This window comes from Orbicella franksi, chromosome 12 (assembly GCF_964199315.1).
Source record: "Orbicella franksi chromosome 12, jaOrbFran1.1, whole genome shotgun sequence".
In the NCBI taxonomy this organism is placed as follows: Eukaryota; Metazoa; Cnidaria; class Anthozoa; order Scleractinia; family Merulinidae; genus Orbicella; species Orbicella franksi.
Genome location: NC_138156.1, coordinates 16,031,262 through 16,056,278, shown reverse-complemented (window position 1 = coordinate 16,056,278; position 25,017 = coordinate 16,031,262). Strand labels below are relative to the sequence as shown.

General features: G+C 37.1%; 3 protein-coding genes across 4 annotated transcripts in view; 1 reads left to right on the top strand and 2 right to left on the bottom strand.

Moving 5' to 3' along the window:
- Nucleotides 1–361: 361 nt before the first annotated feature.
- On the bottom strand, nucleotides 362–7,863 carry LOC145464517 (aspartate dehydrogenase domain-containing protein-like). Its single transcript, XM_081448431.1, has 8 exons — nucleotides 7,703–7,863; nucleotides 4,729–4,864; nucleotides 4,299–4,383; nucleotides 3,517–3,666; nucleotides 3,156–3,261; nucleotides 1,967–2,087; nucleotides 1,170–1,318; nucleotides 362–456 (listed from the first exon to the last, which is right to left on the bottom strand). Exons 1-8 carry the CDS (start codon nucleotides 7,758–7,760, stop codon nucleotides 419–421), a joined length of 843 nt encoding a protein of 280 aa, XP_081304557.1. The 5' UTR covers nucleotides 7,761–7,863; the 3' UTR covers nucleotides 362–418.
- Nucleotides 7,864–7,919: 56 nt separating this feature from the next.
- LOC145464515 (dynein regulatory complex subunit 2-like) lies at nucleotides 7,920–23,295 on the top strand. The gene is made up of 15 exons (XM_081448427.1): nucleotides 7,920–8,139; nucleotides 12,854–12,935; nucleotides 14,014–14,184; nucleotides 15,328–15,412; nucleotides 15,902–16,040; nucleotides 16,220–16,294; nucleotides 16,427–16,549; nucleotides 17,276–17,353; nucleotides 17,828–17,898; nucleotides 19,176–19,245; nucleotides 19,478–19,630; nucleotides 20,628–20,678; nucleotides 21,004–21,097; nucleotides 22,388–22,460; nucleotides 23,063–23,295. The coding sequence occupies exons 1-15, from the start codon at nucleotides 7,996–7,998 to the stop codon at nucleotides 23,148–23,150; spliced, it is 1,497 nt and encodes a 498-aa protein (XP_081304553.1). The 5' UTR covers nucleotides 7,920–7,995; the 3' UTR covers nucleotides 23,151–23,295.
- A 54-nt stretch (nucleotides 23,296–23,349) lies between these two features.
- LOC145464516 (2-Hydroxyacid oxidase 1-like) overlaps nucleotides 23,350–25,017 on the bottom strand; it is a 12,370-nt gene continuing 10,702 nt past the window's right edge. For both annotated transcript variants that reach the window (XM_081448428.1, XM_081448430.1), the window contains one exon: nucleotides 23,350–25,017. This exon is cut by the window's right edge. The gene's annotated coding sequence lies outside the window, so the exon portion shown is untranslated.

Here is a 25,017-nt window from a genome sequence, read left to right as displayed (position 1 = left end):
AACTGGCGTAATGTTTCTATACCCGTAGTACGGCTACCCACAACTCGCACCGTAAAATCCGAGAAATGAGTATAGTGATATTTGAGGGCGACGCAACATTATGTCCGTGTGGCAATTTGCCCTTCCACGGCCCGGTACATTAGGCACCTCATGGTATCCCGACTTACCATCCGGCCCCAGATGAGGAACGCCATAGTGGACGTAAGTAGTATTTGTCTCAAAATCCATACGTTAGATACAAACACAGGCTAACGACATTTGTATTTTTCTTTGTTTTGTTTTAAGAAAAACATGGAGAAAACGCGGAAAAACATGCAGACGATAATAATATTCAACCAGCAAGCACAAGAGAATTAGACCATTTTTCGTAAAGAATTTACAACTTTATTACCAATAACAGACATTTATTACAGATATGTCAACAAAGATGCACTCCTGGACCTTGACTGTGTGCTCCTGAAATAAAGTTAGTGACAAGTGAAGTTACAAAGAGAAATGACAAACCCTAAGGTTTCAGTTCTCCTCAGAAGGTCAGAATTATTCTTCACTTAAAAGATGTAGTCTACATGATGGACTTTTTCTATCTTAAAAGAAAAATCCTGGGAAACATCGATGGAGAAGTGAGATATTTGCACACATTCTGACTTTTGGAATATGGCATCTAACACAGGGATTTGAATGGTCAAGAGCGTGTTCACTAGTCACTGACCAAAGAAAATGCTGAGTGATTAGCATTCTATGTTAATTATTAGTTTTATTCTGGGGGGTTTGTACTCTTGATGCAGTACATCATTTTATGTGGAGACACACTTGAAGGTACATGGTAATGGTAACCGTAGAGTGCTTTCCAACAGGGCAAACGAATAATAACTAGAACTTCTCACTGAAAGCAAAAACATATCTCACTTCCCCCTTTTTAGTGACAATCGACTTTAGCAAATTCAGGGAAGTCGAAAAATAATTGTCCAGTCAAATGTAAAAACTAATTAGTAGTTTCAATTGAGTTCACTAACCTTATGCCAAAATTTGAAGAAAACACCAAATTTGAAATAGTCACTAAATCTTAGCAAACAAAATCTTAAGTAAGTCATCTGGGACCATTTAGGAGTGGCTGAAATATTAACCTTAACGTATTTATTAACTGTTTTGATATCAACAATGTTACTCACCCAGCATACTACTAAGAAATGATGCATATGTTGCACTCCCTGTGATGGCCCCTGATTTTGCAGGATTATGACGAACTGTCTTGACTGTGAATTGGTTTTGTTCTTCTCCAGGTCCAAAGACATCCACCTCCACAATATGGGCATTGAGACTAACACATTTTCAAATGTTAAAAATCATTACTACAATAAACACACCACAAATATGAAATAAACTATCTAATGGCTAATACCAGCAACCAGTAAATAGCTTTTTTACATCACATCGGGTTAATATGCTCTTGGATAGTGCTGTTAGAACACTTTACAAATGAGAGTCATGAAGCCAAAACCAATGTAACAGTGGCAGATCTAGGGGAGGGGCCTGGGGGCCCAATCCCCCTCTCCCCCCCCCCCCCTAATTTGGGTAAAAAATAAAAAAACTCACACAGGGAGGAAAAGCCAGCAGGGCAAGCAAGCCCACCCCCCTCCCCCACTTAGCTCAAGGTCTGGATCCGTCACTGAGCAAGCACTGTTGTTAAGCACAAAGGACACAGGGAATACAGTGAGCCAAACAAAATTCAAAGCAAATATATGTAGCTGATGTGAAGCACAAGAAAACATGTGTGATAAATATTGGTTTGCTTCTGACTGGATGACAAAATGGTGCACAATTTTGTTAAGCCAATTGTGCAGCATACTAAAGCAAAACCATTAAGTTAATTTTAAAGTTAATTTTAATAGTCAAGTGAAAACTGCTCCAATCCATTTACCATTAATAATCAATATGACAGAGAGGCAAAATATTGTTTTTATGTTACCCTGGATCAGCTACAATACATCCTTGTGCTTTATCAAATCCCAGATTGTGAGCTGCAAGGGCTGCAGCTGCCATTGTATTAACATTATTTGGAGCTAGCGAACAAAGTTCACGGATAGGTCCTGAAAACATAAAGAACACTTGTTGGCACACCAACACACAGGTCATCTATATACTCAATTTGATCACATGCTGATGCTAATATATGATGCTGAGTTATGGCTCAAAACAATTTTCAGACTTAGATTTTCATGGGTCATTATAACCACTCTTTATCAGTTGATGCTACAATCATGGCATCAAAAAACTGCCCAATCATTGGTAAACACGTTGTTATCATTTTTGTGACACAATAGGTTACCAACGGTAACCTATTGACAGTAACCTACCAATAGTAACCTAACGGTTGCTAGTTTGGTATGATGAACTAACGCGAGGATTGTCAGGAACAGACTCGTTTTGCCGCTATTGGCATCACCAACAAGGCTAGGCAACCCGGTCCTTGTGCCATTTCTGGTTGAAGTTCAGTAGTCGCAGGAAGTCCTCGCAGAATTCACAAATGTATAAGGGCAGTATGGATGAAAAGGGGCTGGAACGAGACAAGAGTGCCGCACTTATTTTTCATCCCGATCCCTTCTAGTCTGTAATGTCTCGCCTCATAATCCAGACCTCATTCTGAGAGAAAAACAGATTGCCGACAGTCTAGTAATATGTCAAGAAGATCACCACTACTTCATCACCAATATGATCAAAGATTCTTTTGATACAATATTACTGTTTTAGCATCAACTGATTAAGAGTGGTAGTATTGATCCAAATAAATATCAGCTGATGACCCATCACCTGTTAGAAAAAAATTCAAGGCTACAATATTATTATAGAAATTTAGCCCATTGCCTCAACGATACAAATGTAGTGCTCTAGCAACTGAACTATAAAGTCCTGATACACTGAGAGTAAGTGAACTATGGGTTCAGGAAACAGGCAGGACATTAGTATGATCATGTGATCAATCTGGCTGGAAAACAACAATCATATGCCAATAATTTCATTGTATAAGTGTTGACTCCAAACAATTAGAGATTGAAAGCGTTGCAAGGTTAAGCCTCTCTAAGAATTTTTGTTTCAAAACCAAGTTATGGCATTGATCACTCATGTTCTAATTTGTGTTTTCTGCATATTATACATACCATCATATAGGACCACAGGTTCTGAGTGTACTTGTGCATTCTTTGCCTTAAGAGGTTCATTCAGTTTATAACAAGATGGATGTTTCTTCATGGTCACTTTCAGTCCCTGAAAAATGATAGTGTAGTCAACTACATTATTCAACAAAAGAATACCAGGACTGGGGTTGTCAATATGTCAGTCAACGATATCTCATGACACAACTCAAAACAATTTACAGAGACCATGCAATTCTTGGTAGCAGACTTGATATGCAAACATAATACATTCCACTGTTTAATACACCTTCCAGATGAAGCTACAAATATGTTATATCAGGTCATATAATTTGTTATATCAAAACTATTAGCAGAGTATCCAAACCTTTAATGTTTTCCTGTCTGCCATTTTCTTGATATCATTGCCACCCCAAAGTGCTCCACTTGGTATGTAAATGCCATGAGTACCATTGTAAGCCTTCTGTCTCAGCTTGTTTTCAACATCCAAGTTTGCCAAGGCAGTTGGTGAACCAATCTACCAGAACAAGGCATCCAAAATGAGCCATTCATACCAGCCTGATAACTTTTAAATGAGCCATTTATACTGTGAGCCTGATAAGCAAGTGGATATTAATTGTAAATTCTGTCAGTGGAGTAGCACAAAAAAGTAAATATAGCATCACTTTCTTTTTTGCCTCCAGAGACAGTCCAGGTAGTTGACAACAACTTTTTTTCACATTTAAACTGACATGTCCCATTAGAGAAAAATTCCACCAGAAGTTCTAGGAAGGATTCCACCAGATGTTCTACTAACAAGTAGACAAAAACTTTGTACTGAGATTATTTACGTCCTATTGCAAACTTCTGGTTGACTATTTTATCTTCTCCAAAAAAAATCATTTCTAACAACACCAAATGTCAAAAACAAATTTTGAACTTCATATGAAACACTTGAAAGTACTGGTGAAATGAAACTGATAATGAAATTTACCTATTTTGACACAATTTCTCTGAACTTTGAAATTTATTTTCCCGTGTTATTTAGTGTTATTTCAGGCAACTATTTGATATATCTTAAGCTTTACGAAAAAGTAAAAAGGACTCTAAAATACCTAAAATTATTCTGGTATAAGGTTTTTGTCCAGATTTCATTTTCCTGTCACATACCATGTAATCAGCAACATCAAGGAAAACTTCACCATAATCCACAGTTATTGAAGGATGTGCAACTTCTACAATCAAATCTGGAGCCCTGTATAAACATTGGACCCCAAGGTCCAAGGAAACCTCTAGTACCTTTGTTTCAATCAATACTAACTTTAACTAGACTATAAACAGGTACCCTAGTCAGGTACAAGGCCAAACAAATTGGCAACAGAAGGTGAGCAGGGCTGAATCCAGAAAATTCAAAAAGAGGGGGTCATAAATATATATTTTTTTATATATTTCCGAGTTTTACAATTAACTAACAGATATCCTGTGTTATGATAGATTAAGCATCTTGGTTAAGTGAAATTAATATGGTTGACACTTCAACTTTGGAACAATAATTTAAGCTGTTGAAAATGACATCACTGTCTAAATACAATTTAGGTACCTTTCTGCAAATGATGACAGAGTTTCCAAAATGTAACGATCCTCTACTTTGCCCCTGATTACTTCCAAAGTTCTGTTCCAAACAAAACTAAGCTCTAGATCATTTCTTTGAAGTATTTCTTCTACTAAGTATTGTCCTGAAAATAGAGTATGTCAGCATTTTATATTGTATGCAGACTATACCTCACAAAATTTCAATCATAAGCCCACCAAAAAATAAGCCCTCCAGAACCTAAACCTCCAAATCTCAGACCCAAAATTCTTTCCTACAAGATGCATTCCTCTCATTAAGCCCATGGGCTAATATCAATGATCCCACTTGAGAAAAAGTTGAGCTTTTACAAACATCAATCATCTTTGCCTCTTTGCTAAAAGCTACAGGTTTGTACTTGTAAAAAAGATCACTTGAGACAACTCAGTTGTCTCTAAACTTGACAATATATAAAACATCCAGTGAACTACGGTGACGTCACAAAAACATACAGTCAACCATAAGTGGTTAACACTTTTGTTCTATCTGTAACCGGATTTCTTCCATTAATTGGTTTTAAAAATGTCTTAATTGTTCCCAGATGACTGCATATTATGTTAAAGTCAATCCACTCAATAAAACGTAAAAGCATTTATTCAGTCAATGAAGAAAATCATATGCAAATGATGTCCTGTTTTAAGTGTTAAAGAGCCTTTTGCTAGTCTAGACCTCAACAGCACATTCCTTCCAATCCCTCCCCCGTCAATATAAACATAGGCACGCAAGGCGTGCAAGAGTTAGTTTTTTTGTGTGAAGTGTCGGAGATAGAAAGCATTCATGGAGCTGTTTACAGTAACGATTTGATTAATTTGACAAGTTTTTTTGGTTGTGATATACAGCAAGAAACAAACTGGGAATTTATGATGTATATGCGATGTTACATCCTTCATGGTAAGATAGCTAAATAGTAACCCATAAAATGTTTGACTGAACAAACTAAAGTAATCTGACACGTCTCCAGATTAATGTAGATACCATCTTATTTCTAACAGGCAATTTGATTCGTTCTTTGATACAACCGGCACTGTGATTGGTGTGACACGCGCACATGCATAACTCCCTGACTCACCGATCACATAACCCTTCCAACCCCCAAGAGGAATTTTTGCTCAAAAATACTCAAGTTAATTTAGAGACTTTCGCATTTTATACGAGTCGTATGTTTACCCTTTTTACACAACACAACACGACACAACTTCACTGAAAATAGAAAGAAAGAGAAAAAAACCTCTGACACGTTGAAAGTCTGATTTAATTAAATTGCACTTTAAATTGGTGCCGCGCAGTCTTCAAAGAACATTTGACCAGTTTTCATACTTTTTACATGTAAAAATATCGGACTGGAATGAATGTCATCAAATAAAACTATTAAACTGCTACTGCAGAGATGTAAAAACCGTCCAGAAATGAAAGTTTTTTTTGTTTAATATCCTGGGAACAATAGCCGATAACTTGTCAGCTCTAACTGAATTTACTCCCATATAAAAAACAAAAGTGTTAAGTTACCATTTGTTACTAAAGATAGCAAACATCTCGTGGGAAAGAGTGGTGACGATTCATCCGCTCTAATTGAATTTACTCCCTTGTGAAAAACAAGAGTGTCAAATTACACTTTGTAACTAAAAAGAAAAATATCTCGTTATATTTGCATGCAACAAGAACAAAACAATCGTTACCCGCACTTACTATTGTAAACGTTAGAACTGTTTCAAATCTGAAGTCTCGTCCCCTCTAAAACATGTCCTAAGAACTAGAAGCGACGATTTGTGACCTCTGATTGAATTGACTCCTTGTGAAAAGCAGAAGTATCAAGTTACCTTTGTAACTAAAAATGAAAATATCCCGTTCATTTGCATACTACTAACTGATGAACTGTTTCAAACCTCAAGGCTCATCTCGTTCATTTAACTAAAATCCTCAGCCTAACCCACAGAAAATGTTGAAGTAAACCCAATATATGAATACTTCCTCCTCTCTTATAGAAGAATAAATATGGCTGTTCTGAACTCTATCGGGATCAAATCTTCTCACATACCATTTACCTTTACAACAAGAAATTTGATTGGCTGTTTATAGCAGACCCAATCTGATTAGTGTGACATACATACATCTCTCACTCACTCACTCACTCACTCACTCACTCACTCACCAATTGACCCGTCCATAACATACCTGACGCGCTGACTAAGAGGTATTTTTTTACAAAAAAATAACTCAAAAAGGATAAGGGTGCTCATTGCAAATTTTGAAAATAATCCCTAAGAGGTTACAAAATCCTGTTTTGATTGCGTGGCTTGACTTTTTTTTCACCCCTGAGAGGTACTTTTTCTAAAACAACACATTATCTCTTGTTATATTTTTTTGCCTCAATACCCTAAAACGAGGCTGAGGCTGAACACCCTAAGAGGTACCAAAACCCCATTAATAACCCTAAAAGGTACGATGACCCCACCCCCCCCCCCCCCGTCCGCCCAGCCTTTTTTACAAGGGACTTCATCCCCCTTCAACCCTGGGCTCAACCCCCCAACCGATTTTTTTGGGTTATTTTATGCCAACAATCTAAACCAAATTAAAATACAGTGTTTATAAAAACAACCATGGACTTGCAGAGACATAAGAAATTATACCATAGAGTTGCCCCAATTTTGCAGACAGACGTTTGTGTGACCCGCGTGACCACTTTTCTGGACGGAAGGGAGGCGAAAGATACACACCCCAATAATTAAACTATGAATCAATTTTCTTTTAAAGAACCTTCAAAACTGAAACAAACTGTTAGTATGGAGTTAGCTGGAAATTAACCTGGCCAGTAGATCTTACATTGATCTTGGAACTTATACGGCGCGATCACGCGAGCAAGAGTAGACCAGAGTACGGTAGTCTGCCTCGTCACATGGCATGACTTCTACAGGAAATATTAACAAATATCTTAAAAATATCTCACCTAAGTGTCCATATCCTACAACTCCAACTTTTCGTCTTTTCCCGTTTTCATTATTCATGTTGTTCGGTGCCTTTATTAACTACTAATACAGAGCGAACTGAGCCAGAGCGATAGAGCGCGAGGAGAACGCCGGTTCGTGGCATTCTCACATGAAGTATATACTACCGATTCAGCAGTGTTTTGAGCCACTGTTCTAATGTCCAGCGGAAGCGTTGTCAATAGCAACATTATCAATCACGATTTCAACCTCCATCTTGACGAGCTTTCCAGTTTGGTACAATTTCTGAGAGAATATGCCTCCAAAGAAAAAGAAATCAGGCAAGAAAAAACTTGCGAAGATGACTGAAGAAGAGAAGCTTCTGTACATGGAGCAGAAACGGTTAGCAGAAGAAGAAATGAAGAAGAAAAAAGAAGATATGTTGACACAGTTTTTGAAGGTACGTTGTGGACTTGTGATCAGCTGGATAACCTTATCAATATTGAAACACGATATTTAAACTAAGTTTCAAGATAAAGCTGTTCAATTTTGTGTAGTGAATATTGTCAACTGTACATTTTTCAGCTCCTCCCATTTTAAGCTAAATCATTGGCCTTGAAGTAGGGCCTAAGATTGGATTGTAAATAACAAATTTATTATCCCAAATCAAGTTGTCTGTTGCTATAAGAGGGTCCCCTATACCTCTTCTGAAAACAGTTTCACGCAAAAGTAATTGGCCTTTTCACGCATCACGGAAAATTCGAAAAACAGCTTCACGTTCACAGAAAAAAGTAAGCAATCACGTTTCACGCGAAAATGCAAAGGCTAAATCATGTTTCACTTAAAAATGCAAATTCTATTCAAGTTTCGCACAACATACAAATACAATCATTACAAAAATGTATCTGGCAATACTGAAATGTACCACAGTAGATATAGCTGCACATGGCCATATATGGATAATTTCAGACTCTCTATTCGTCAGCATGTCTAGATGTTTTGTGGTTTGGGTATTATGCATGTACAGTGGAACCCCATTAATACGGACACCAAGGGGACATGCCAAAGTGTCCGTATTATCGGGGTGTCCGTATTGAGCCGTATTTAAGTGGGCTCTCAGAGAAAAAGTCACTATGCAAATGCTACCTTCGTGAAGACAAAAGAAAGAATCCAAAAGACATATTAAGAGTGCCTGCCTGTAAAAATCAGACAAATTCTTAATTTCATGACAAGGGTCGAAAATTTGATTTCGCTCATATTCTTGTGGTAGATAGGCTAGGGCATGACAAAAACTACTGGATAGTTTTTTTGTCAAAATATCCTTTTATTTCAAAGAAATATGCAAATTACCAACTTCCGTTAAAATCGTCATTTGACGCACCATTTTATTAAGCAAGTTTGAGAGCCTCGCATGCAAAACCACATCATTCTTCCGTCTTTAAAACACTCAACTAGTATTGTGCAATGTTTAAATGTGTACTGGGTTGGTTTTAGGGAATGTTGCGTTGTCTTTTTGGGTGCAAAATAATTAAATTTCGAAGACATGGATTTCATTCACTTAAAAGTACTTTGTGAATATAATTGATTTTCACCATGTGCAAAACCTTCAAATGGATTAAGCTTCTGGTGGTTGAATCGCAGAAGGATGATCTACAGATTCTTGTAAAAATTTCTTTGGGCAAATGATTGTGAGCGATGCGAGAGCTTTTCAAAGTACGTCAAAAATGCAAATATTTGACCATCCATCATCAAATTTCAATTTACAGGTTAGACATATATTTTAGCATGCGCCACATGACTTGACCTATAATAAGTTGAAATAGACACAGAGCTGATAATTTTGAAATGTTCTAACCTTATTTGTTGCAAAAGGCAGGTCCAAAGCCGATTTGACCTGTTTCTAGTCGATCTCTCACCATTCGTCATACATAAAGCAGAAGTTTGCTTTTGTTTACACAAGGTTAACATCCGATGTACATCGCCAACTGTCAACCTATTATACGTCGAATACCATGGATCTGTGACCATCTTGTGCGCATATGAACATCACTGCATCTAAAATGGCTGAGTCATTTGTAGATAGTTGCTTGCTTTGCACTGCGCCAAAATGATACATTTGATTGATTGCTGACCATTACTGATAAGCGTGTCGGCGCAGCACAATTTTACAGCCGTTATTTGTTCGTCACGCAGTGCTGTCACAGCATATGCTGCACATTTTGATCCATTTTGTATAGAGCACTCTCAGGATAAATGAAACAATTTAATCATTGTTCATCTGTTTGTTCATATATATAATAATATGTGTATATCTATATAATCGTATTCTGTAGTGTACGTGGCCTCGGTCCAAATCACGGTTGTTGTACGTTTTGATGTTTCAGACAACAGCTGATAAAGCTAGTGCCAGTACTCACTAGAATTTTAAAAAAATCGCCATGAAACAAATTATAGATCAATGAAGCAAGAACTAGTTGAAATGAAAATAGGAGATCACAACGTGTCTAATTCATGAGAAAAACAGACTAAATTTAATTAGTAATTACGTGAGTACATAGCCCTGGCCATGCCATTTTATTTGGCGTATTTTGTTTGCCTAGTGGCGAGGCATCAGTATGTTTGTAACAGAAAATAGAGGACTGTTGTCAATACAGTCCAAAATTATTGTCAGTAAAATATTGTAAATAAAACACCTATTCACCAGTTACCTCCGCGGCCACCATTTGGTCGTTCCGATAAGGGTTTCACTATTGTCTTTACCCCTATCATAGGGGTAAAGACAATTCAGCGGCCACCCAAAATTTAAACACTTTGTTTTGGAAAGGGCGATGGTAGATAGGGGTCCAAAATTGAAGGTGCATGACGAGTGATAATTCAGATACACGTCTATCATGATTGTCTTGAATTGACTCCACATTCACCAAGAAATTTATAACCTGATAGTCAAAAATTAAATATTCAGGGTACACCTCTATTTAAGCGGCTAGCCCCATAGTAAGCAGTCACCACCCATTTCCCCGGGGGTAGCCCACTGTATCACATGTAAATCAAAAATAATTGCACAGCGCGAAAAGACCTAGGTATGAGTTTAGCGTTACAGTATTACGCAGGCCATGTAGGTAGCAGTGGTCGAGTAAAAGATATCAACAGGGGCAATGGTAAACTATTCATTCTTCTCATTTCTTAATTTAATCTCTTCCTACTCAACACGATTGTGTGCTCCCAGTGGTTCCCAGCTTTACGGAGCCTTATGTATTAGGATAGAAATTGTCCTACCCCTACCCCCTAAAATGGGATGACAGTATTGTGTGACGAAAAAGGAACCGCTGCAAGCAAGGATTCAAGCCATCAAACCGTGATGATCAAACGTAATATTTTGGTGTAGTGCAAAGCAAGCAACTATCTACAAATGACTTACCCGTTTTTGACTTAGATGCAGTCGTGATCATATGTGTCGAAAGAGGGTCACAGATTCATGGTATTCGACCATTAAATAATTTGACAGTTGGCGATGTACATCGGACGTTATGTAAACAAAAGCAAACTTCTACTTTAGGTGCAACGAATGGTGAGAGAAACATGTCAAATCGGCTTTGGACCTGCCTTTTACAGCAAATGAGGTTAGAACATCTCGAAATTATCAGCTCTGTGTCTATTTCAACTTAACATTGGTCAAGTCATGTGGTGCATGCTAAAATATATGTCTAACCCGTGAATTGAAATTTGACGACGGATAGTCAAATATTTGCATTTTTGACGTACTTTGAAAAGCTCTCGCGTCGGTCACAATCATTTGCCCAAAGAAATTTTTACAGGAATCTGTAGATCATCCTTCTGCGATTCAACCACCAGAAGCTTAATCCATTTGAAGGTTTTGCACATGGTGAAAATCAATTATATTCACAAAGTACTTTTAAGTGAATGAAATCCATGTCTTCGAAATTTAATTATTTTGCACCCAAAAAGACAACGCAACATTCCCTAAAACCAACCCAGTACACATTTAAACATTGGACAGAAATATTTGAGTGTTTTAAAGACGGAAGAATGATGTGGTTTTGCATGCGAGGCTCTCAAACTTGCTTAAGAAAATGGTGCGTCAAATGACGATTTTAACGGAAGTTGGTAATTTGCATATTTCTTTGAAATAAAAGGATATTTTGACAAAAAAACTATCCAGTAGTTTTTGTCATGCCCTAGCCTATCTACCATGAAAGTATGAGCGAAATCGAATTTTCGACCCTTGCCGAGTTATTTTCCATTTTTATGGACAGGGACTCTTAACGCTTTGTTGACATATTTCGGTTATGACATCGAAGCGATGGTTGAGCAGACATCAGTTAAGGCTGGATAGAGTGTGGATACTGACAGATTAACTCACCTTTTCCGCAGAACCCTCCATTTTCTGCCTTTTCTCGATCGAAATGGCATGATACCCGCGTGTGTGACACAGCGTGACAGACTAGATTCTAGGCCCTCCTGGTTCACTGTTGCTGTGGTTAGTTCTCAGTCCTTCATCCTCACACGCATCGAGAGATGTCGAGAAAGGCAGGCCGTCACGCTTTTTACATCCAGTTTGGTGTAGTTTACGAGCATTTATGATGCTAAAATCTCCAAAAATGTGAAAAACTATTCTCACAAAAGTCAATGGTTCACAAATCACGCGAAAGTAAATGCATTTTTCACAGATGACGAAAAAATCGAAAACCAGTTTCCTGAGGACGGAAAAATATAGATTCACGAATCATGGAAAAATAAATCCTCATTCACGCTTCACGCAAAGAGAAAACGCCCATTCACGCGTCATGAAGAAAGTATAGGGAACCCTCCTATAATGCTAAATATTTTAATTAACACCAGTTGATTCAGTGTTGAGTCTGCCTAGAAAGTATTAATTATAGCAAAACAATAAGCAAAGTGTTTTTGCTAAATATTTTGGTCTAGCCAACTGTACATAAAATTTAAAAAAAACACTTTATTTGAGTGTCATGGTATTTAGCACTATTGTGCTATTTGGGGTGACTATAAAAGCAATGGCTGAAAGCAACGGATTTCCCAGCTGTTACACAGTAGCACAGTGATTATATTTTTGTTTTCTTTTTCATAGGATATACTTTATCATGTGATTAGATTAATGTAAGAAAAATCACAGTTTTATTTTGTTTCGTTCTCAGGATAAATTAATGAAGGAAGAAAAGAGTACAAAATTTAATTTAAACAAGCTACAAAACCAATGGAGAGTCATTATGAGAGAAGGTATGATAACTAGTATAATTATTTTTTTCAGCTTCTCAGCAGTCCAGAATTATCCTAAATCCTTGAATCTGATTGGCTAATCACGCATGCTCCAGCTGTCCGGATTTTCTCATATGTGACCCCGACTACGGACTGCTCTGAAATTTCCAACTTTGGCAACTTTTCAAGCTTTTTGTTATGCCATAAAACAACAAAAAGGTAAACATTCAACAAAGAGTCATACAACTATGGATTCCATGCAAACAGTATTGCTTTTTGTGCCCGAAATGTCAAATGCATGCATGCGCCACATTTGAACTGAATGGCGTTAATTGAATTGTTTTGAAAGCAATAACGTAAAGAAAAAAATAAACAGATTGTATTTGAGTCTTGAGTCCTACCATCGGCCTGTGGCCTTAGGCCGTACTCAAGACCTTGAGCACTGTTGTTCTAAATACAGACCTCCTGTCTGGCAAATAACATGTATAAACTGAGGGATGGTCCATTGGATTGGATAGTCTACACTTGGGTTATAAAAGTTATTACTGAAGGTTAAAGTGCTAAACCACAGATTTGCATAAGCATTTATATAACTGCATGAGGGTAGAATATTTTGTTCAAAGGGTGCTTAGTAGTGCTTAGGGTGCTTAGTTGGTTAACCTCTTGCTAAAATAACTTACATTACTCTTTGAACTTGTTTCATATTAAATATGATGGTAAATTTGCTTTCAAATTACTAATATATGTATGTATGTATAATTAATATGTGCAACAACACACAACATGTTTGTTTTGCTTCTGGTGTATGAATGTCCTACACCTTGTCCATATAAAAAGTCTTGCATTTTTACAATATAACATTGTGTGGCTCCAGAAAATATCCATACATGCCCAACCCAAGGAGGGTTATTGGAAAGTGCAAGAGAGAGGGTGGGTCTCTAAAGCCGGATATTTAATGTTTAAAAGAAAAGTATGAATTTCCAGAGGGACTGGGGGTAGGGAGGGGGTTCAAATTAAAAAAACACTTAGTGGGAACAACACATTCGCCATTACCCTGGCTACCATTTGTTAATTTGGATTCCATCTATTTCTTTCACAGCTAAATCCCAGGAGTTGAAGAAGGATATAGAGATACTGAGTCAGACATTTGAACGGGTAATAGATAGAAAAGAAGCTATAGTCAAGTCTTTGGTTAAGGATATTGAAGAAGCTGAGGAGCAATACCAAATGGCACTCAGAAGTCACTTACAAAATGTTGATAGGCTAATAGGTAAATGTATGCACATGGATAAAATGGCTCTTAATAAATATTTATCAAGTACAATGGTAACTTATATCTTATTATACATAATTTGTAGCTTGTCCCCTGTGACATGATAGAGATATAAAGTAATGTATACCTAGCTACATATATTTATATAGTTACTGTAAAGAGAAAAAAAATAGCAACAAAAAACATTGACAGGTGGACAGAAGCCACCAGAAATTTATAAGAGAAAAACAGATCCAATTACGAAAACCCTTTTAAAAATGTCTATCACTGATTGCAGCACTGAAAGTAGTATTTTCAAGCATAACAGTGAAGTCAGTTCTTAAAATTCTCACATATTGTACAGGTGCAGAAAATATTCTTACTCAGGGATGGGTGGTGGGGGAGGGGGGCGGAAAGACAATGCATTCAATTTGTTGCATGCACTTTTTGAATGTATTAGCCAGGACTAGTATTTTCCCCTCTGATGGTTTTATCTAACAATTTGTCTAGACTGAGATATCTTTGAATAGTCTCAGACCGATTACTATAATAATGTTAGCATTTACACCGGATTACCCAATGTGGTTAGATTTGCCTTGTACACTAAAACAGTCATTTCTCATAATACATAGATTTAGGCCACTCTGCCTAAAAGCGAAGCTCCTGGGCCGGGTTATTCAGAGCCCAATTAAGCTAACCCAGGAAAAGGTAGAATTTTGATTTGAGTTTTGTAACTTTGCAGTGAGGTTTTCTATATATTTTTTGGCCTTCTGTTTTGAGTTTTAATAATCACCATATACACAAAACAAAGCAGCAAAAAACATTTGTATAGAAGAAAAAGTTATAATTTGGTTAACTTTTAATCCTGGGTTAGCGTTAACCGGCTTCCGAACAATCCTGCCCTGTTTTCAACAAGTTAACCTGACATAAGCCTGCGATCCAATCGAAAACCAGCACTTGGTCAGCAGTCAACTTCATAAAAAAACACGTGATCTTGATGAGCTGTAAACTTGAGCCCGTGATATGGTCACATGATACTGGTCAGCAGATACCTTTTTTTAACAGGTGTCAGGTGATCATAACATGGATGTCCAATACCAAAGAAGTACATGGTAAACCAAGGCTCCGCTAAAAAACTGCTCATGAAAAATTTAATTTTAGATTTACAACAGAGACGATTACATGAGGCTCAAGATGAGTATGATCAAGAACAAGAAATCTTAAAAGAAGAATTTGACACTGAAAGGTGAATATACAAGGATTAGCTTGTACCACTATGAACCAAATAACTTGTATAACCAAAGTGTACTAGTTATATCTCATTCACACACACTGCATCTATAAAGCTGCATTCAAGACATCCTGTTATATGGAGGTACACAGTAAGCTTAGTGGATTCAAAGGTAAATGGCTCACGCCCTCTATGAAAATTCTAAAATTTATAAACTCACTAAGGCATCCCTCAGGCTGCCCATCATGCCTTTTAGTGGGTAAAACTAAAATGACCACCAGTGGAGTTATTGTGGTTTCATTGTTAGTTCATTTAATTTCTTGTTGTAGAATTGGTACTTCTAATTTGAGCCATGCCTACAAAAAAAGATAATTTCTTACATCTTGAAAGGGTTGTTTTTTTTCACAATTTTCACGGTCTCAAGAGACATTATCTACTAGGTCTTCTCCTTAACACATAAATATACATGTAGCTATATATTATTTGAAAATATATTTCTTTTAGATTGAAGATAGTAAACCAGCAGAGGAGGGAGATGCATGATATTCAGGACATCATGTTTGCAATGGAGGAAGAGTGGAATGAATTAGAAAATGAAGCTAAACAAGATTTTCAAAGTCTTAGAGATGAAATAAAGAATAAAGTAATGTATTATTTAACAAATAAACAACAGTTTTAAGATATGCTCTCTGGCAGTAATTATTTCTCTCTCACACAGTCACAGCATGGTTAAGGCTTTTTTCCTGTATTTTTATTTATCATTCTTCTCTATCTTCATTCATGAGCATTTAGCAAACCTTTCATTCTGTTTTTCTTGTATAGAATCTTGAAGAGAAGCATGCTTTGAGAATACAATTGGAAGGTACAGTGGAGGATCTCTGGAGGCAATTTCAGCAAGTAAGAATTAGAAAAAAAAAACGAATTTGTTTGCTGTAAAGTTACTGATCGGTGTTCCTTGTAATACTTTTTTTATTAGGTTTACATGATAATTATAAGTTAAAATTATTGTCACTTTTTAATATTCGATAGGCTCTGAAGAATTACAATGAAACAACAGAGGAAAGAAAATTGGCCTTTGAAAATCTCAAAGCAAAAGATGAGAAGAGTTCTTATGAAATAGAAACCCAAATGAGAAAGCTACAGAGAATACAGGTGAGACCATACACTCAGGTGTCATAATATTTTTTATATACTAGTCTTAATCTGGAACATAAGGACTGAAACTAAAAGTTGTTGATCCTTAGACTTGCAATTTTAAAACATCATTTTGATGATTGGTGCCTATTAAATAAAATAACAACACTTAACAAATGTGTCCCAAAAAATGATCGAATTTTAGCGTAGAGTTTCTGAGCCTCTACAGCCTCTACTGCTTCTAGGTAGCACTGCATTCTCTACTTTGTAACCAAAAAAGCTGTGTTCTGCAGAATTTTGGCTACATTTCAAGTTTCAAAAGAGTCAAGGGCTCACAGGAAAAAAAGTTGTAGTCTTGTCTGCTGCCCATTCTTAGGAGTGGACTCATCCTCCAAGGGCAACTACATTGTATAGCCCAGTGTGTAGAACAATTGTGCATGTATTGCACATTAATAGATAACTTTAGAGTTGATTAAGAAATGGGTCAGTGTCTCTTTAATGTAAAAGAAAAGGTCACTTGTTCCATGACCTGTCCATTTCTTAGCTCATTGGTCTTATTTGACTGTAACAAGGGAAATAGATAGTGTATAGATCAGTCTGAAAAAGTTTGAACTTTCAGCTGGGGTAAACCTATTAAATCCTGGATTAGTTAGCATTGTGTATTGCAAGTAGATGCATGATTGTTTACCTTGTACAACCAAACATTTACATGTACACATTCAAACAAATCTACCTGCTTTTCAGGACAGCATTTCACAGCTGAAAGCCAAAATGGCAAGTAATGCTAAAGAATGTGATGAAAGAAACAGACTTATCAAGGAGGTGAGATATATTAAAACTTAATACCAGTACAAAACTAGTAACTGAGGAATCCTGCACACTAGCTGAAATGAATGCAGTGTAATTTCATTATTTATCACAGTGACATGACTAGTTGATTTGAATGTGGTAAACGGAAATCAGGCCTTACTAACTCTGCAATGTCTGCAGCTAAAGCCATTCAAAGTTTAACAAATAGATTCCTTGTTCCCATGCATCTGTTCAGTAATAGGTCACAGTTTGCTATCACAATCAAATCATTCATCATATTTTGACCAAAGTATCCTTATAAAAGAAATTCTGACACATTCTTGCTCAAGATGACCATTGCCTCAGTCTCAAGGGTACGTTTTCATATGTCTGCAAATGAAGATTCACTGTAAGAAGCAACATTAAGGTTAAATAAAATAATAAATAAATAAATTAGCTTTGTTTAATGAGGGTAACACACAACAGTCTTCAATTTTTTTTCTTTAGCAAAGGGAGGTGGTTGCAACCCAGTTTCATGAATTAAAAGCTGAAATGAACAAGATGAGAGACTTAGAAAGGTACAGTGTTGGTTTAAAGAAACACATTTTGTGTTTGAGTTTCAAAGGATTCAATAGTTTATGTCAGAGTACCAGTAGTGCCCAGAAGGCCCATTATTGATACATGACTTTTTGACAGCCTGACAGTAGTCATTTTTTGATGAAAGTGAACTCAGATTACTGCATAGGGGCAGGGAAAACCACCCAACTTAACCCTAAGAAAGATGAAGGACTACTCGTCATCCCCGCAAGATCATGCAAAGTATCCTTTCCTCTCTCTCACTCCACCTAAAGATCCTAATCCCACTGCAGAACACATGTTGTGATGGTCTGGTCAAATTGTGTCAGTGATTGTTGTAAAATATACTACTCTAACAGCTAGCCAGCTCATGTTGTCCCGGGCCGGGTTGTTCAAAGCCCAATTAATCTAACCCAGGATTAGCGAGAATTTTGCTTTGAGTTTTGTAACTTTTTGCTGAGGTTTTCTGATTACATTGTCTGTCCTTCAGTTTTGGGTTAGAATATTTGAGATCAAGCTACACTAAACACAAGAGGTGAAAAACATTAATACCTCGGTTAACTTTTAATCCTGGGTTAGCGTTAACCAGCTTTTGAGCAAACCAGCCCAGGTGTGTATGGATGTACTTACAGGCAGTTAAGAGGTGAAATAATAATGGTTAATAATTAAAGAAAGAAAAGTGTGTTGCCGTTTTATGCAAATACCTAGCCAAGACCTTGGAACCCCATTGACTGCATTGGTCACATATCATTAAACTAGAATGAAAGAACAGTTTTGTTAATTTTTGCCATGTGAAAGTTGATTAACTTAATGATGAACTCTTTATTTGCTTTTGTTGTTACTGAAATTAGTTTCTTTTTTCGGCATTTCATGCACTAAAATATGAACTCTTTCCACACATCATGTCACTTGTGTTACAATGGAATTTAGAGTGCGTGGCTTCTAGCTGTGGTGCAATGGACTGGCATGTTTTGCAGTGTATCCTGTCAGAGCAGTTTAGAGTAGTAGTGTCCTTTTGCTTTGAGATACCACATGGAGTGCTTTCAAATATAACATATGATAATACTGGTTTTAGGGACCTATACTGTGGAAGAAATTTTCACAAGAGGGTGGCCAAATTTTGCTTTCTTAGGACAGAGCTTTGAAAAACAAAAAACAAAACCTTACATAATCGAGTTGCTTCAATATTGTGTTGGTGTTGGCCACTTTGTGCACACCACCACGGACAGTACCATTGAATTAGACTTACTAACTTTGAAATTGTTGTCTTATTTTGTAGATCACGTTTAACCCAGCTGACACTTCAAAGCAATGCAGCCATAAAAGAACTTAAACGCACTAATGATAAGGTAACTATCTGAAAACAGGCGTTTTAACAGTCAAATGGAATTGCAATTTTAAGTATTAACAAGCGGTCGATCTTAAATGCTAGTTAAAACACAAAAAAATGTTTTTTATAGCAAACTTCTTTTTTCACTTTTCCCTTTCATGTAAAACATATACTGGGCTGAAGCAGAAGAATATTGAATTATGTCAGTTGCCACTTATTTAAATTGCTGAAATTTCTGATTCCTTTGCTAGGGCGAAAGTATCCTTAAACTAGCCGAGATGTGCCGGAAACTGGAAACAGAGACAGAAAAGGTGTTGCCATTTTATGCATCCTCTTTAGCACCTGAGGAAGATGATGATGTGGCCGCTGCTATGCAGGAAGCTCCATCCGAACCACTGGCTGAGGTGAATAAACGTTCCCCCCCCCCTCCCTTCCCCTTGCCACCACCCTCTGAAACACTTGAGCTTGAGCAACAATAATACCAGAAACGAAGAGAAAAGATGAAAGGAAGGCAAATTCTTGTCAGCTAAGAGCTACCTTAGATCCTTGGAGCTTTAGATCCTTAGATCCTTAGATCTTCCTTAGATCCATGGGGTATTTATTTAAGCTCATTTGAGAGAGGGGCGGGGCTTATTTGATTTAGTGCGATTTTTAGTGTTAGTGCCGGCCAGTTTTGTATGGTTTATGGATCGATGTTGGATTTATTTCATTTTTTGTGGCTAAATTGGTCAGTAAAAATGCACTGGTAATACAATCTGACTTAATTTTCTCGTCTGTGAAATCAAAGGGAGAGTGGAGTGGGGCCCAAGGACATTCGCGCCCAAAATGTTCTTACGTACCAATTTTTCTAAAACTTGCCATGCAGCAGGGCAAAGATCAAAGGGGAAGAGGCTCGCCGTGCTCGCTTTCGAAATAAGACCAGCGTGTTTAGAAGCTTTTGTTATTTTAAGACGATCTTATCTTACAACTGTCAGCAATGAAAGAAGTTACATTAGTGAAAACGTATTCAATTCAGCACAGCTAAGTATATTAAGTAATCTTTTGTAGCTGTTGTCGTTCTTCAGGGTAGAATAGGTCTTGAAAAAGCATACATATTAGCCTTGTTCGTCCACATTAAAATGAAAATTTCGGCCACACGAGAGCAGAAAAGGCGAAATATTTTTAACTTCTCACGTTGTTCAACATATGGTGAAAATAAATAAACGAAATGATCTAGGAAGTGATCTAGGAAAAAAGAGGGGGTCACCGACCATCTGGTAATCATTCACCACCTCGAGAGTTTGAAACTCCTGACATGGCGAATATATAGAGTTTGCGTAAGATGTTTCGGCAGGTGGCTGGCTCAATTCACTGTGAGATTAACCATGTCTTAGATATCCTCTTTTACGTATTTTATTTCAGATTCTACATGAGTATTCTGCTCTAGAAAACTTTTGGAAGAGATACAACAAGGTAGGACGACTGTTGGTCAATCCTGTTTGTCTGTCAGTCCCCCATTTTGTACCATGTAAGTTTCAATGCTTCGTTGTGAGCATGGACTAAATGTTCCAAATTATATACAAAATCATCAACAGAGTAGTCATATCAGCTAAGAAAACAAATGAGGTTAAATTTATGGTATGGTTTAAATAAAGGCTATCATCAAATTACCCATAAAATAAACTTCACATCAGGTTACTTTGTATCTAACATTTGGATGCAGAATATTATACTGCTATGATAACATCGTAGTTTTTAAAATTATGCTAACTCGTCAATGTGTTTCTTGAATTGGCAGGTTTTACTCGACAAATTAGCTCTTGATAACGAGAAACACACCCTTCTTCAAGAAAACCAGCAACTCAGAGCTATTCTCAAACAGTACCTAGATGGTAAGTACATGAACATTGCCGATCCCAGCTTCTCTACAGTTCATACGATTCTCGAGAACAGTGTCTTCCGTGTTTCTTAAAATTTGTCACAACAGAACTTTCGCTTTTACATACTGTCATCCTTAACTTTTGCGTTTACACACGTTGTAGTTTTTTAAACATTCATTCTAATGCTATGGTTAAAAAAAATATTTAAATTTTGTATCACTTGCATGTAATTAACGTATGGTATGTGAAGTTTATATGAAATAATTCATATATGAACTGCGGTTGTAGATGAAAGTGAAGAATGATAATCGCAGTTAATTTTCCAATTTAAGCAATTGGAAAGAAGAAACCTGAAAAAATCAGGGCTTCAACGGGATTCGAACCCGTGACCTCCGCGATACCGGTGCGATGCTCTACCAACTGAGCTATGAAGCCACACATTGGGAGCGAGGTCAATTAATTGAGTTCATATCATCCCGTGAGAAGTGAAATGATGTGAAGTTTATATGAAATAATTCATATATGAACTGCGGTTGTAGATGAAAGTGAAGAATGATCATCGCAGTTAATTTTCCAATTTAAGCCCTGATTTTTTCAGGCTTCTTCTTTCCAATTGCTTAAATTGGAAAATTAACTGCGATGATCATTCTTCACTTTCATCTACAACCGCAGTTCATATATGAATTATTTCATATAAACTTCACATCATTTCACTTCTCACGGGATGATATGAACTCAATTAATTGACCTCACTCCCAATGTGTGGCTTCATAGCTCAGTTGGTAGAGCATCGCACCGGTATCGCGGAGGTCACGGGTTCGAATCCCGTTGAAGCCCTGATTTTTTCAGGCTTCTTCTTTCCAATTGCTTAAATTGGAAAATTAACTGCGATGATCATTCTTCACTTTTAACGTATGGTATCATACTACATCCCGACATTCTGAGTACAGTTTGTTGTTAATATCAGTTGAAATTTAATCGTTATCGTCGAGGAGGAAAAAATGAAAGTCAGTCAATGGCGGTTCATGTCTATACCCCAAGAGGTTAACCGTATAAGTAGTCTTGGAGTATTATTTCTTTTTAATTTGTTCTAATCTGTTTTTTCTTGGCTTCTGTAATAGTTCTACAACGATCGTTATGCTTTTGCAATTATTATTACTTCTACTATATCGTGATTTTTTTCTCAATGTTCAAGTAGAAATTGTCAACAAATCGACAATGTGTCCAGTGGAGACCCGTTGATTTCTTTGAAGTCAAATAATCGTGTGGTTTTTGTTCTGAAGTATTTATCTTGATTTTCAGGTATTTCAGTTAACGATGAGATCCTTAGTCAGTACAACCCACTGTTTATTGTCAATAGCAAAACTAATGTAAGGTAAGCTTCCAAGGAAACACTTTCCTGCTACACAAGTGATATCAATTACCAGATAGGTTACAAGAGAAAAGCAGCCTTCAGCTACAAGGTATCAATTTGATGTTCCTCCTTGCAAAAAACCTGATACGAATTAGCACTCAGCTTTATTGCATTAGTGTCGCATTGAAGTTAATTCATGAGACGCTTGGTGAATAAAAATCGTACACTCCTGGTGCTGTTTGTTACAAAGGTGTATAGCACCATCCACAACCGGGATAATTAACCATCCAGTTGTAACATGTTGACAAAACTGAATGCGCCATTCGAGCTTATTCAGTGGCTAGTGGATTATCCAGTTACATTATCCATCCTCTGAAAAACCTGCGCCGGAATTAAATCTTAGCCAAGACGAAGAGCAAGCGATAAAAGAGAAAACAGTAACGACAACGATTAGATTCACTTATGGTAAATCAAAGTACATAGTTGCACAGACATCTCCTTTGCCTTTAGGTGTTGTCTCCATGATTTGGTGTTCTGTATCACCACCTCAGTTGCGTGGTTCCTGTACGGAATCTAGCTTCCATCTGCTCCCTGTACTAACGTACCCTCCTTCCCATTTTCAGGCTGGCTGTACCCGTGTCTGACCCCCGTGTCAAGCGGTCAGGTCCTACTGTAGTGGAAGCTGCTCATGTTGTTAAGCACGCCATTTAAACGTACATGAAAATGAGTAAAATCATATTTAAGCGTTGTAAAAATGTAAATAGCTTTTTTAGTTTCCGATTTTCCCATGTTATGAAAAAATACAATTTGGTGTAATTTGTTGAGTTGAAATAAAAGTAAGCGATGAGAAATTTAACAGCTCTTGATACGTTTTTCTCATTAAAGGGGCAGTGTCATAATCTGCGCATGTGCAAGGTTTTGGTCGAAACTTGAAAAGGTCAGGCTGAATTTTGAAGCCCTACGTGGCCATATATAGCCCGTTATAACGCACCAAAAACGTTTGGGAGGACACCCCCGGGGGGACATAAATAGCACTTAATAGCGCCATACTCAACCATACATAGCCCTAGGTGACCATAATGACTGACTTTTAGGATCTATCAAGTAAACGGTTAAATTGCGTATGAAGGATATATATGTTATTTGCCGGCCGGGAGGTCCGTACTGGAAAAAACTGTGCCCGAGGTCTTGAGTAATCGCCCTGTACTCAAGACAGAGGGCGCAGTCTTTCCCAATACGGACCCCCCGGCCGGCAAATAACATGTTTATTTTTTTTTCCTGCAGTAAATTGGCTTTAATTATATATGGGTTTGTTTACGCAACTTTGTCTCTGAATCTAACGATTCGTAAGAAAATCTTCGCAACGAGCGAGAAACTCAGAACAGATTTATTTCGAACTTCTTTATGTTAGTTGCATTTAGCTCACCGGTTAAGTTCTCCAAATTGTTTTGCCAATGTGGAATTATTTCTGTGCAAAGTTTGAAGTTGTACTACAAAAACAATTTCTGTCAGTCGTTGCGAGTCACTTGAAATCAGACTTTTCTACGATATATGGAACGGCAGAAAGCGAGTAAATTCGTCAAGTGTATTCCACAGAAATAGAGCAAACTTGCCTTAATTGAGACATTTTTCAATCAAAATTGCACTGCGAGAGAAGCACAGGATTACGCGCCATTACAGCGCCAAGATGCAAACAACCAAACAAACTCTCACAACTTGAAAACGCTTAATTGAATTTGCGCGACTTTCCTTGTCATTGAAAAGTGAACAGAGGTAAACTTGCGTTGATTAATCGTCGGTAGAGGTGTAAAAAAGGCGATTACCGGCAATTCGTTCACGAAAATAGATCAACACGACAATTCCGCCCGCCGTCTTTCCACAAATATCACGCATAATCGTCTAAACATCTTTCTGGAACTTCTCAAAACATTGCCTAAATATCACAAAAATTTTCCTAAATATCTCGAGAAACCCTCTAAATATCTCTTATATTTTGTTTAAAAATAAACCGATTTTGAATTACCTAGGCAAAAATTCTCAAAAATTTCTCGCGGTAGTGGAAGTTGGGGAGATTAAGGCGCTTAGATGTTACCAGCATCCACCATTTTTAAAAATTGCTGCTTTAGCGCTGTTAGTGATGTGGAATACATTTTTTTAAGGGGGAAATCGATGATGTTTCTGGCATAGAACTGAGTATTGTTTCAAGGGAATAGCGAGGAAAACACAGGGCTCAGCCAAAAAAAGCTGTAAACATTTCTAAATATCCCTAAAATTTCTAAAGATCTTAATATTTTCTAAATATCTCGGAAACTTCTAAATATCCCCCCAAATATCTGGATATTTTTGTAAAGGTCTGGCGGGCCGGATGGGAAAATTCCGCCCGCTCCCGGAACCAATCAGATTGAAGGATTTGTTGAATTTCGCCCGCTCACTAACAGAGAAAAACATAAAATTCTTTATTTTGCTTGATTGAATCTACAGTGAAGTGCATAATGTGGAAATATGAAAAAAAAAACTTGGACGTCGTTTATTTTCTTCGCCGCACTTTAGGCGAAGCGGAAATTTTAGGCCATATATG